Genomic DNA, 13,393 nt, shown 5'->3' on the forward strand with positions numbered 1-13,393 from the left:
TTAATACCAGCACTTAAGAGGCAGAGGCAGGGGGATCTCTATGGATTCAAGGCCAGGCTGGTTTACACAGGGAGTTTCAGGCCAGCCAAGACAGTGAGATCCATATTTACATGTATGGGTTTATTGTAATCATTATAGTAACTGTATAAGCCAGAAGACCTTCCTGTGGCATAGCAGGCCCCTGCAGGGACAATTCAACATGCCTCACTCTCTCTGCCTACCTGTACCCTGACCCCCCCCAACAGCACCCTTCAGCCTGCCACTCATTCCACAGCCTAAACTTGAAACTTCACCCTAACAAAGGCCCTGCCCCAATCCCTTCCTTCATCCAGTGTCCCTTAGCATCCTCTCGCTGCAAGGGACTGTGCACAGATGTTTGCCTGAGGGATGTCTGTCCTTACCCCTACCCTGCAGACACCACGGGACCAGTGCTGTTATGTCTACAGTGCCCAACAAAGGGTGTGGCAGGTAACAGAAACATTGGGGCTGAGATGAAAGAACAAGCAATTACCAATTCAGTCTCTCAGACAGATCCAGCCTGGAAGTGTCTTTAAGAAGGGAAATAGGCCTCTTGCTCACTAAAGAGGTGTGAGCCTCAAGTACATAAGGTGGCTGTGCAAAAACACAACAACAACCAAAATCTAAAACTAAATAACAACAAGAACAACAAGAAAAATCTTCGAATCAAACATACTCCATTACTCTTGTTAAACAGTAAGAGCAGGAGAACGTATCCTTGTCTGTTTCACCTCGTGATCTGTGGAGGTCAAGAATGCCTCCCAGTTAGTTCCCCAACTGGAGCACAATATGGATGTCCTCTCTTGGGTCCTCTCTGCTTTCACTGACTCCTCTTTCCCAGGCTTCAGATGCCAGGTAGGACTGAGAAAGGGGGAAAGGCACACACAGTATGCCAGACCCGCACTGCCTGAGACTCCAGCCCCATGCTCAGGGCCTTCACATGACCAAAGCTAAAAGATAAGAAACATTAACAGCCTCACACCCTGCTGGGATGAAAGGGCAGCCTGGAGAGAAGGGGTCACCAAGCTTCTGGCTCCCCCTTCATAAGCTAAACACAACATGAGCTAAAAACTGACTCCCGGGTCGGGTTCATGCAAAGGTGTTATGTGGCCCAACGCTGAAAGCACAGCTACTTACACTAGACACGGGCATTTAGGGCCAGCTGGCCCACAGGTTGGCCGTGTGACCTGGGTAAAGTGGCTTAATTCTCTGCAGCTTGGTTTCCTCAATAGTGACCTCTGAGGAGCTGTGAGGGTTAAATGGCAGGATGCAGAAATGATGGGGACTGAGTGTGCGGCACAGGGGTCAGCGGCAGAGATTACCTGCACGTTCTCTTCGGTCACCTCGATTTCTGCCGTGTAGATGTAATCAATCAGCTTACTGAGAGTCTGCCCATCCACATCCTTGATTTCAATCTTCTTGGCTTTACTCTCAGACATGTCACCTAGAGTTCCCAACAAAACAGAAAGGACACAAATTTGGTACCTGTGGCCAATTTGCTTCCTGTGTTGTCCTGGAAACCACCGGAGAGAGTCGGGCACACAGACATCCAGGTCATAATGACCTTGGGTCTCAGACCACTCATAACCAACCGCAGGCATTCTGTGTTCTGCTGCCTGTTTCTGTAGACGAGGCATGGAGCAACACTTCCTGACAGCTGCATCAGGACCAGATAGGCGAGCAAACTCTTCACCGGCCCTGAAGGTGGGTGGGTCTTGGAAGAGGAATTTGCAAATACCCAAACCACCGAGACAACACGAAAAACTAGAGCTTGCTGAGTGGTGCTGACTATGGCCAAATGCTGAAGGAGGCACTTCAAATTCTTGCCTCTTCCAAACTTCACAGAATTGTGTGGTGTTTGCAATATCAGCCTCGTCTTCTAGAGAGAAAAACAAGGCCCAGAAAGGCAGCTCCTTCATCTGAAGGGCCAAGGTGGGTTCAAAGGGAGTCTGACTTGAGAATCCACAGCTTTAAACACCATGCAATCCTAAGTTCCAGAAACACAGAGAAGGAACCACAGACCATTCCTGGGAGCTATAACAAGGCCTCCCAGGAGAGAGCAAATTTATCTGGGGGTGACAGGATGAAGAAATATTCCTGAGACAGCAAAGGTGGAAAGGAGGAGTAGATGTGGGCTAGGCATACAGGAGAAAAGACCCAAGAGGATACTGAATCCAGGGACAGTGAGAGGCTGATGAAGAAGGACGCCAAATAGAAATTCCACACTAGCTCAGAACTGAGTATGATAAAGGGTTATTATTTAGGGGTGGACTCACAGATCACAGTCCTCTGCATGAACAGGGAACAGGAACCGAACCACGCCGCCAGAAGAGAGGTTGGACGTGCGCTTAACATTGGCATATATAGTACAAGAGGCCACGCCCAAGTCGGCAGGTAACTTAAAGGCTACTGGCTAAAGGAATTCCTACAGTAGGCTGGTGTGGTTGGGCATAGGGTGAAGAAGGAAGCTAGAGAGACACACAAGGCCATAGATAGTAGAGTCCTATACATCATGCTAGAGAGGCACACAGGGCCATAGATAGTAGAGCTCTATACATCGTGCTAGAGAGGCACATAGGGCCATAGATAGTAGAGCTCTATGCATCGTGCTAGAGAGGTCCGCATGGCCATAGCTGCTAGAGCCCTATACATGATACAAATGGGCTGCATCCAAAGGGTGATGCCACTGAGAAGTTCTAAACAGAGAATTGCAAGAGTAGATGGAACGTTTTCCTTGAGAATGTCATACATGAGTATTGTATTTACATCAGCTCCACCCTTCCCTCTCCCCCCACAACTCTGAGTCCAGTTAGTGCTGGTCATACGTCTATGTGCTCAGGACTGACCATTCAGGATTAGATAACCTCTCAGGGGGCTTCTCTCTGGAGAAGACTGATTCTCTCTCATCAGTCATTAACTGCCTGTAGCTCTTCACCTAGGGGTGGGGCCCTGATAGATGACATGCCAGCTGGTGTTGTCATTTGGAGGTCTTGCTTCGGTGACTACGGCATTACAGTGTTGTGGGTACAGCTCCGTGTCCTAGGCAGAAGGCACTCTCTCTCTGCAGACTTGTCCTGGTCTTCTGACTCTTACAATCCTTCTGCTTCCTCCTCCCTGATGTTTCTTGAGCCTTGGGAATAGCAGCTGTGTTCTATATGGGTATTCTATGGTCAGTTGTTACCTGCATTTAGACCAGTTGTGGGTTTCTTTGACGGACTCCAGATGGAAATTTCTGAATGAAATTCCAGATACAGGGGTGGGAGAGAGCTGCCCTGGATACGGAAAGAACAGCTGGGAGGCCCTGATAATAACCCAAGGAAGAATATGTAGCCAGGAAGCAAGAGCAATGTAGGTACCACATTCTCAGTCACAAGAGCAGACAATGCCTGTGCTGGCCTGAACCAGTCTCTTCAGCAAGGGTTGGGGACTTCAGGCAACAGAGACAGCAGAAGATCAAAACAGATGTCAATCTGACCACAGGAAAAACAGGCAGAAGCTGGTGTGAGTACACAAAGAGCCTGGTGATTGTTCTCTCTCAAATCCACGCCAGAGCCAGGAAAATCCAGTACAGCGCAGCAGGCAGGCTTCTGCCGCCCACCTCCAGCTACAGGAACACACCACCAGCCTACAGTACCCTATTCTGCCACAGCTCCAGAACTGAATGACTCTAGAACGGGGGAACAGATGTGTTGGGCTTGTCAAATCCTGCCTGCCAGTCTCCTTGTCAGACCAGCTCTGCCAGGAGCCCCTTTCCGTCTTTCCCCTCTCTGGGTACCGGGAAGGCCAATGGCTAGAACATACTGAGTCCTGGCTGGGAACAGCGGTGAGGAAGAAACAGGGGAAGGTGGCAGACTTCTCCTGCCCCGAAGATGGGGGCCCTGATCCTCCTGAGCTTATGCTAAGTCACACAAACAAAACGAGGCAGAGAAATCAGAAGTTAATGTTTCCTCTTCCAAATGGCTTAGAAGTTCACTAATTAGGGTCAAACTGGGAAGTGTATCACAAAAGATGTGAGGTTTAAGAACTTAGGCCTTAGAAATAGGATTCTGAAAGCGTAGCTGGCTGCAAGAACTCAGAGGCACACAGTCAGATCTGGGCTGACCACCCTCCCTCTGGAATCTACATGTGGGAGTCAAGTCAGGATTTTAGAACTTTGGATAAACAAATAGAAACTATTGAAATTGTATGAAAACCTCTGTGTGTGTGTTCACACACCCCTGGGCACAGGGTGGAGTGGAGTTCCACTTTCTGGGACAATAACAGTTTTAGCAGACTCTTTCAGGTTTCTGTGGCCTGCAAAAGGCAAGCAGGCCTCTCTAGACGGGGCTTCCTGAGCTGTGGATATCATCCTGCATGGCGCTCAGAATCAAGCACATGGAGAATCCACATTGTCTCTGACAGTGCTTGCTGGTGTGTGGCCATTCAGCTTTGCTGCAGCCTGAACACATGTATGCACTGAACACTGCACATGCCATCACTGCCACACCAAGAAACTGCCTGAAACACACTGGCTCAGAAAATATATTTTACGGACTGCATTATTTTTATTGTCATATAAGCTATTCAGTACCTATAGAAACATAACCATTCAAAGCTGGAAAACAAAGAATTTTAAGTATTTCCCGGCTGTCATTCCCCAGCATACACTGAAGTAGTGTATCTCTGCACTATGCTGTACTAGAATATGTAGTTTTAAAAATTGCTGTCTGGAGCAAAGGAAACTATAGCAGAGAAAAATATAGAATGGAAGAGAGTGTTCGCTAGCCATGCTTTAGACACAGGGTTAATACCTAGAACACATAATACAAAGAACTAAAGGTGGGGGGAGAGGGCTCAGTGAGTAACGCATTTGCCACATGAAGCAGATGGCCTGAGCCTGGAACCGCAGAATCCACATCAAAGCTGTCCGCCATCCCAGACACCCCTACAGGAGACGGGAGTGGGGATGGGGAACCTCTAGAAGCCGAGGCCAGCCTGAAGGGTTTCTATCCCAAACAAGGCGAAAGGGAGGAAAAAAAAAAAAAAACCCTACAAAATTAAACATACATATACACACCGTGTGAGTCAGTAAATAGGCTGGCTAATAAAGTATTTATCTAAAGTAGAAACAAAAGTGGCCAATGTTTTTAAACTGTTTGATATCATTAACTATCAGGGAAATATGTGTTAAAACTACTTTGAGATTCCATCACAACCCAGTCAGAATAACTGTTACCAGGAAAAGCAGTGACAATAAACGCTTTTGAGGATGTGTGGAAGTGTATCCACAGGTGGTAGAAGTGTGAACTGGTGGAGCCGTTTTGGTAATCGGATTTCCAAAGCATTAAAAACAGAACTGCCTGTTGACCCAACTGTATCAGTCTTGAACACACACCAAACACATTCATGCTCACTGCTGCTCTGTTCACACCGAACACATCCATGTTCACTGCTGCTCTATTCACACCAAACACATCCATGTTCACTGCTGCTCTGTTCACACCAAACACATCCATGTTCACTGCTGCTCTGTTCACACCAAACATATCCATCCATGCTCACTGCTGCTCTATTCACATCAAACACATCCATCCATATTCACTACTGCTCTGTTCACACCAAACACATCCATGCTCACTGTTGCTTTGTTCACACCAAACACATTCATGTTCACCGCTGCTCTGATCACACCGAACACATCCATGTTCACTGCTGCTTTACTAACAATATAAAGGAAATGGAGTTGGTCCAGACATCTACCAACAAACAGACACGTGGAAAATGCAGATGTGGCTCCACATTCACAATGAAATTCTATTCCGATATAAAGCAAAATGAAGTCTACCAGAAAATAATCTACTATGGACAGCAACCCAGGTTCAGAAAGACAAATATTATATATTCTCTCTTAATATGTGTATCTTAGCTTCCCCATTTTTAAAGTTTGTGTGTGTGTTTGTGTATGTTTATTTGTATGTGTGTGTTTGTGTGTATATATGTGTTTGTATGTGTATATGTGTGTTTGTATGTGTATGTGTGTGTTTGTATATGTGTGTTTGTGTGTGTTTGTATGTGTGTTTGTGTGTGTTTGTATGTGTGTTTGTGTATGTTTGTATGTGTGTTTGTGTATGTTTGTATGTGTTTGTGTGTGTATGTATGTTTGTGTGTGTTTGTATGTGTGTTTTTGTGTATGTGTGTATTTGTATGTGTGCGTGTTTGCGTGTGTGTGTATAGAGGTTGGGTATTTGTCATACAACATAAAGGGGCCACCATAAAATGGGGGTGGGGAGAAGTTGAAGACTGAGGCAAGGAAACAGAACCAGGCAGTGTGAAGGAAAGGGGGCTACTGAGTAGAAACATAAAAGCATGGGGCAGGAGGACAGGAGTGGGCAGAAGAAACAAGAACTATTTTGTTTGAAATGCCATAATACTTTGTATACTGATTAAAAATGTGTATCTTTTTAAATTTTCTGATTGAGTTTCTGACCTGAACGTTTCCTCAGGATTAACGCCACCTTCCTGGAGGACTGAGATTAAGGGAATGTGTCACCAAATCCTGTTTGAACTGTGCTGGGGTTGAATTCAAGGCTTCCTGCGTGCTAACACTCTTCCAAATGAGCTACATCCTCAGACCTATGAAGAAATTCTTTGGTATATATACAATTTTATCATGTATTAAAGATGAGAACAGAGTTTTACACTAAAGAGAAGAATGAGCATACAGTTAATCCTGAGTTTTGCAAGAGAAAAACCAGTTCAACAATTTTGAGCCCATTTGAAGTAAGCTTTAATTAGATACTGGCAGGAAGTTGAACTCTGACCAAGTCCACTCCTGGGTTCCCAGGAAATGGCGACGAGTCACATTTTGCAGAGACTTAAAAGGGACAAAACCACAGGGCTACTGTATTTCCCCTCGGATCCAATCAGGGGAACACACACATCCTGACGTACTTCCTGCCCACGTGCCCCCACCTACGTCCAATCAGAGGCAAGCTTACATCCTGACCTATTCCCAGCCCACAACCTCCCACCCACAGGTGATTAAGCACACCCAGTGCAGGTGGGTCAAACACACAGCACAAAGGGAAGATATTCTTACCGGTCCTAACTGCCAAGGGGACTCTCAGCCTACAAGGTCTGTTTTCCCCAGTTTGGTCTCCCGTAAACTCACACTGTGTGGCGTTCTCATTCGTTCTGGTCTCACATTGGAGGCTGGGATTCAGAGTTCAAGGTCATCATCGGCTACACCGTGAGTATCCACAGGCCTCATGGTCTCAAAGAGTAAGCAATAGGGGCTGGAGGGATGGCTCAGAGGTTAAGAGCACTGGATGCTCTTTCCAAAGGTCCCGAGTTCAATTCCCAGCACAACCACCTATAATGAGATCTGGTGCCCTCTTCAGGCAGGCAGGACACTGCATGAATCTTTAAAAAAAAATTAAATCTTTTAAAAGATTCTTTAAAGAAACAAATAAATAAACTTTTAAAAACTCTTTAAAAAATAAAAATAATTTCTTTAAAATAAGGTTTTCTATGATATTAGCAATTAATGTCTGTTTTATATAGCTACTTTACATTTTCAAATGCTTCATGGTCATGAGCAGAAAAGGTTTAAGGAACCCTATGCCAAGAACTTTTTCTTGCTTCTTTGGATAATTGTGAAATTTCAGTAAATAAGAAAATTACACTGTGAAAGCAAACGTCGGGCCTCCCAGCGAGGGTGCCTTCCTAAGTGTGCTCTGCGTAGGGTTCGCAAGGTGGTTCAGGGAGCAAAGGCTCCTGACCCCAAGATTGGCCATGGAGCTCACCTCCAGAGTCCACAGGTAGAGAACCAACTCTCGCAGGTTTCCTCTAGTCTTCGCACACATGCTATGATGTGTGTGTGTGAGCACACACACACACACACACACACAAACCAAATAAATAAACAGATGTTTAAAAAGAAAATTCCCGGGGCTGGAGAGATGTCTCAGAGGAGAGAGAACTGACTGCTGTTCCAGAGGTCCTGAGTTCAAATCCCAGCAACCACATGATGGCTCACACCCATCTGGTACTCAGAACACTATATACATAATAAATAAATTTAAAAAAAAAAGAAAATTCCCTTGTAGTAAACAAAGAGACGTAACTGTAGACACATAACTGTAGAAAATAATCTTGCAATTTTCTAAAATTTTCTAAGTTTACTTATCTTGTGTATGTGTGCGATGCTTGCATGCACATGTGTTGACATGTGTCTGTCATAGCACACATGTAAAGGTCGGAGGACAGTAGCTTCTCTCCTTTTACTAGTGGATTCCAGGGTTCAAACTCCTATCTTCAGGCTTGGCAGCAAGTGCCTTCACCTGCTGAGCCATTTTGCTGGCCCCAATCTTATCATTTTTTTATGGAACCATAGAAATGACTATACCAAATCAAAACTTTAATTTAAATTGGCCCTGAAAAATGGCAGTGATAAGAGCCGCTACTGTGTACTAGGCCCTCTGCTAAATGATCATCCACAGAACGTCATTTCAGCCTTGTCACAGTTTCCAGAGCTGGGCGACATGACTGCCCTTTGGCAAATCACTGAGTTGTCGTCTCAAGAATTGTTTACACACAGATGGAAAGGGCAGGGCTAGGACTTGAAGTTGGCCCAACTCTAGACTTAATCTCGATTCATGTCTAATAATAGACCCATAGCTAATAAATCCCTCCATATTTTGAACCTGAATCTACTCAACAGCTTTGATAAACGAGTTGTAAAACTTAAAACATGGGTTAAAAGTCTAAGGACAAGTTACCATAATAGTTAGCAAGTGAGGACCAAGAGGGCTGAGATCTTGTTCCGCTCCTTCCTCAGCAGCCTCGTCTCATAACAGAGGAGCTGGCGAAACAAACACCTCAGAAGTATCCCGCATGAGCTGCAGTCATTCCTGAGGGAGAGAAGCCATCCAGAGACTGTTCATTCTTGTTTCATTTTGCTTCGTAAGACAGAGTCTCATTATGTAGCCCAGGTTGGCCTTAAATTCATAATCCTCCTGCCTCAGCCTCCCAGGTACCAAGATAACAGAGTGTGCTACCACGTCAAGCTAGTAGCTTGGCCATTCTTGATTCTTCACTTATCTCTAAAAGTTTGACAAAATAGCTCTGGAAAATAGAAATACAAGCCTGGAGCTCTTTCCATCTCAGAGTGCAACCCAAAAAGAGCCTTCTCTGCTGGCTTTTCCCAGCGGGACTTTGCCAGACACCCAGAGAAACTCACTTTACATATCTTTTTGGCTCTATCTCTGATGTCATATGTTGACACTCATGTCCCATGAGGGACAGGTATTTGCTCATTCAGCTAGCACATAGCAAAAGTACAGGCTTGAGCTATAGGACATGTGGTGACCAAGTCATCCTTCTGTCCTGGAGTGAACTTAGGGAAGACAGACAGACCCTCAACACCACAATCACAAAGGGTAGTAAAGCCTAGAAGAAGGGACTCTGCTTAGAAAGACCTTTGGCGGCCAGGAACCCCTGCTCTGGACACTCTACACACATGATGAACACATGAGAGCACAATTTGCTTCCCTGGTCATAGAGTCCACTGTTCCCATTGAACTGGCCTACTTTTAAAAGCCACTGATCCAGAGGCATCATGGCTACTCAGACGGGAAGTGAAAATAAGGGGGAAAGTATTCCAGGAAGAGAGAATAGTGTGCACACACACATACACACACACACACACACACACACACAGTCCAGAAGTGAGGAAGAAAGCGGCCTTGATGGAACCACAAGAAGTTCAGTCTAGGACCAGTGAGGGGGATCAGCAGAAAAAGCGCTGACAATACCAGCCTGACAGCCTGGCTCCAGCCCTGCCACCCATGACAGAAGGAGAGAACCAACTTCCCAAACTGTCCTCCCCACATGTTCTGTGGAGCACACACACACACACACACTCATAACAAGAACAATAATGAGTTTTAGTCTAGCTAAAGCATACACGCACAGGGAATACTGAGAGAGCTAGAGAGGCTTGCAGGATGCACGGGCTAGGCTGCCTGGGTGCTCACAGACAGCATTGAGGCGTTCAGCCCTGTGTGGAGGGAGCAGAAAGCCACCCTTGCAGGTTTGAAGTCGCTGAGGGATGCATCACTGTAGCTACACCAGGTCAAGTGGTTTGAGGATGAAGAAAGAGTCTGGAAGATGGCTACCAATGAGAAAGTCCCTGCAGCAAACAGGGGAAAGAGTCTGGTGTCCCGCATTAAACGGTTTGACCTTGAAGTCTTCAGGCTCCACGTTTGGACTTTGAACTCAGTCCTCTCTCAGAACCACAGAAAGGCCCAAAGAACAGTTTCACAGCCCCTCAGACTTGAGCCCACATTCCAGATTCTACAAGCAAACTAAATGTGTACATGTCCTGCTTGACAGGTGAAAAACGGCCCAGCAGGACCAGGTGGGCAGAGACTCTACCAAGCAAGGAAGAGAAAAATCTTTAATTATCATACAATATTCAAGAAGTCTAGAAAAATCACTGGCCCATCTTCCAGACAAGTCCAATCCTATTATTAAGCAGAAAAAGGGTTGATGATGAGAAAGAAATGGTAGATTCACAGCAGGTCTCTGAAGAGCACGCTCTTAGAGGGAAGGAGTCCTTACACTGTAGAATTCCTCTTTCTCCTGTCTTGAGTGATCTCTGCTGTAGTTTAGTCCTGTGCTCTAGGCAGAAAGAAAACAGGAAGATGCTTACCCCTTACTCAATGATCCCTCACAAGAGTTAAGATGGTGTTTTTAACCCTCACCCAAGTTCTAAGACCTGCCTTGCCTATTCAGTAAACAACCTCAGGTCAAAGGCTCACTTCAGTTGTTAGCTTCACACGGCAAAAATAAATATCCTATCTGCTTCTTGAATCCTAGCTAATCCTCCGGCAGTTGGTGGCCTGAGCCATTTTACTGCCAAAGTCTACTTTCCATCTCCTGGGAAATAAGGATATTTCCTGTCCTGCCTTTATTCCTAGGCTGGGTAAGAATCAAAGGAGGTGATTGCAATGCGGAGGCTGAGACTCGGAATTCAGTAGCGCCATAGAGAGGAAGATCACCCCAACAACCAGATTCCCCGGAGCCCCATCCCTACTCTACCTGCCTAGTTAATAACAGATGGAAATACCTGGGTAGCCATACAGATCCTCACATTCTCCCTCACCACCCTTAAACACCACCACCACCACCATCACCATCAATGACACACTAGGATCCAAAGAATGGAACCAGGTTATTCCAAAGGTTTTATTTGGGTTGAAAACCCAAATATGTTTTGTTTTAGCCATTAGGTAAGAACTAAGACCCTGAGCTCACACAATCCTTAGGTCTCAGTTCCTTTGATACCGTAAAATAAGGTGTTGGGCACCAAAGACACTCCACTTGGAACTTGTTTTCTTCTTGGCAAAACTGGCCTTTAGGCAAAGAACTGCCCATGCCTTGACCACTGACAAAAATGCATGGTGTCCGGACTGAACAAGCAGGATAAGAGAAAAAAGACTGTCAAACCTTGCCGGGACAGGGTAAGATGGTTCTGAAAATTTTCCTGCCTCTGAAAATGGTCTGTCAGTTACTCTAGGCCTTAGCCAAAGTTGATTGCCCCAATGTTGCAAATAAGACTTTGGGTGATTGCCCAGGTAGCCAGTTGTCTCTGTCATTTGTTGCACATTTTTGAAGTTGCTTGATTGCATTTCCTGCTTACTCAAGTAATATTATTTCTTTTCTCAGGTCTTTGATGGAGTTAAAGACTAAATAATCATAGTTACTTTCCTCTCATAACTTAGCCAAGCCATTTCTAACATAAGACTTAGACTCCTTAAGATATGGTAACTATTTAAACATTTAGCATCTATTTCTTGTTTGATATTGTTTATGCTGGTTGTAATTCTAAGTTTTATACTTGATATTTGTTCTTATTGTATATAGTTTTGTTTTAGACTTAGAACTCTTTTATTTTAGATAAAAAGGGGAGGTACTGTGGGAGTTCCTTCAGCCAATAGCTTTTAAGATACTGGCTCACTCTGGTCATGGCCACATGTACTATATATACAGATGTAAAAGCATGCACAGCCCCTTGACTGCTGGATTTGGTTCCTGTTCCCCACTTGTGAAGAGGACTGCTGATCTGTGAATCTGCCCCTAAATAAAGAGACCTTTATTATACTCCATTCTGAGCTAGTGTGGGACTACTTTATTATAATCAAGAACAATAAGGCTTGTTTTTAATATATCTAGATGACATGTACAACAAAGACCTCTGAATAAAAACAACAGAACACAGAACACAGGTTAAAGGGCATAATAAAAAAGAGAGCAGGGAACTAGAGAGGTGACGTGCAAAGAACCCAAGTTCACTTCCCCTATCCACACTGTGCAGCCTACAACTGCCTGTACTCAGACTCCAGGGACCCACTCCTATGGCCTCTGTGGGCACCTGAATTCATGTGCGCATATCACACATAGACATGTAATTTGAAAAATAATAATGAATAAATTTCTTTTTAAAGAGAGAAAGAAAAGCTGGCCAGACTGCCAGTTCATGACAACTTTGTGGCCCTGAAGTAGGTGGAATGCACGAGAAAGTCTTAGGCATCCCACATCCACAACCAAAGAATGGGCAACCCATAGCCCCGCGGCCTCTCCACTCAATTTATGCTAAAAGCAGTAGAAGCAATTAAGCTTCTTGCTTACTCCAGACCTTTCTGCAGGCAGGAGGGATGTAGATACTCTAGCAAGCACTCAGACCTTTAATTTACATGTCTCCCTTGCTACTGTGGTGTGGGTAGGACATGGTCAGGGGTGTGGATTCACATTCGGAGCCACCACGGGATGAAACCCAGCGGCACTCAAGCCTGACTGCAAGGCCTCAGTCCCACTCCTCAGTTAAAAGGAGGCCGCTTGCTCTTTCTTTTCCTCTGAACTTGAACATGCTGAGAGAAATAGACTCCAAAGAAGCCACCTGGGCCTTTTCCTGGTGAATTTATACATTTTAAAGCCAAATCTGACAAGTAAGAACATTTTGCCACATGTGGGGATTTTTTTTTTAACCACTACCAGGTTTTAAGCAGAGCCAAGAGGTCTCACACATACAAGACCTATGTGGTGCCAATAGGAGCGCGGGCTGGGACAAGTGAAGGTCTGAATGACATCTCAACAAAGGCAAAGAGAGGAAAATCAGAAAAGCGTGAACAAACAAATAATAAAAACTATGGGCAGTAGAGCATTCAGGTGCACGTCCTTCCCAGTTGCACTCAGAGATAAGTGTTTATACAAAACACTTGAGTCTCCTGGGTCTTCAACATGAGCGTGGCTGGGCTGAAGCGATGGCCCAGTAGCTAAGAGCATCTGTGCCCAGCACCCACATGGTGGCTCACAACAATCCATAACTCTAGTC

General features: G+C 45.2%; 1 protein-coding gene across 3 annotated transcripts in view; it reads right to left on the reverse strand.

The window, feature by feature from the left end:
• The window catches only part of Klhl3 (kelch like family member 3), a 113,164-nt gene that overhangs the window by 67,197 nt on the left and 32,574 nt on the right, over positions 1-13,393 (reverse strand). For all 3 annotated transcript variants that reach the window (XM_087896637.1, XM_087896635.1, XM_087896636.1), the window contains one exon: positions 1,341-1,462. In XM_087896637.1, coding sequence (XP_087752763.1) covers positions 1,341-1,462 — 122 coding nt within the window. The remainder of the gene's footprint in view (positions 1-1,340; positions 1,463-13,393) is intronic.

Source organism: Myodes glareolus, chromosome 14 (assembly GCF_982192425.1).
Source record: "Myodes glareolus chromosome 14, mMyoGla1.1, whole genome shotgun sequence".
NCBI lineage: Eukaryota > Metazoa > Chordata > Mammalia > Rodentia > Cricetidae > Myodes > Myodes glareolus.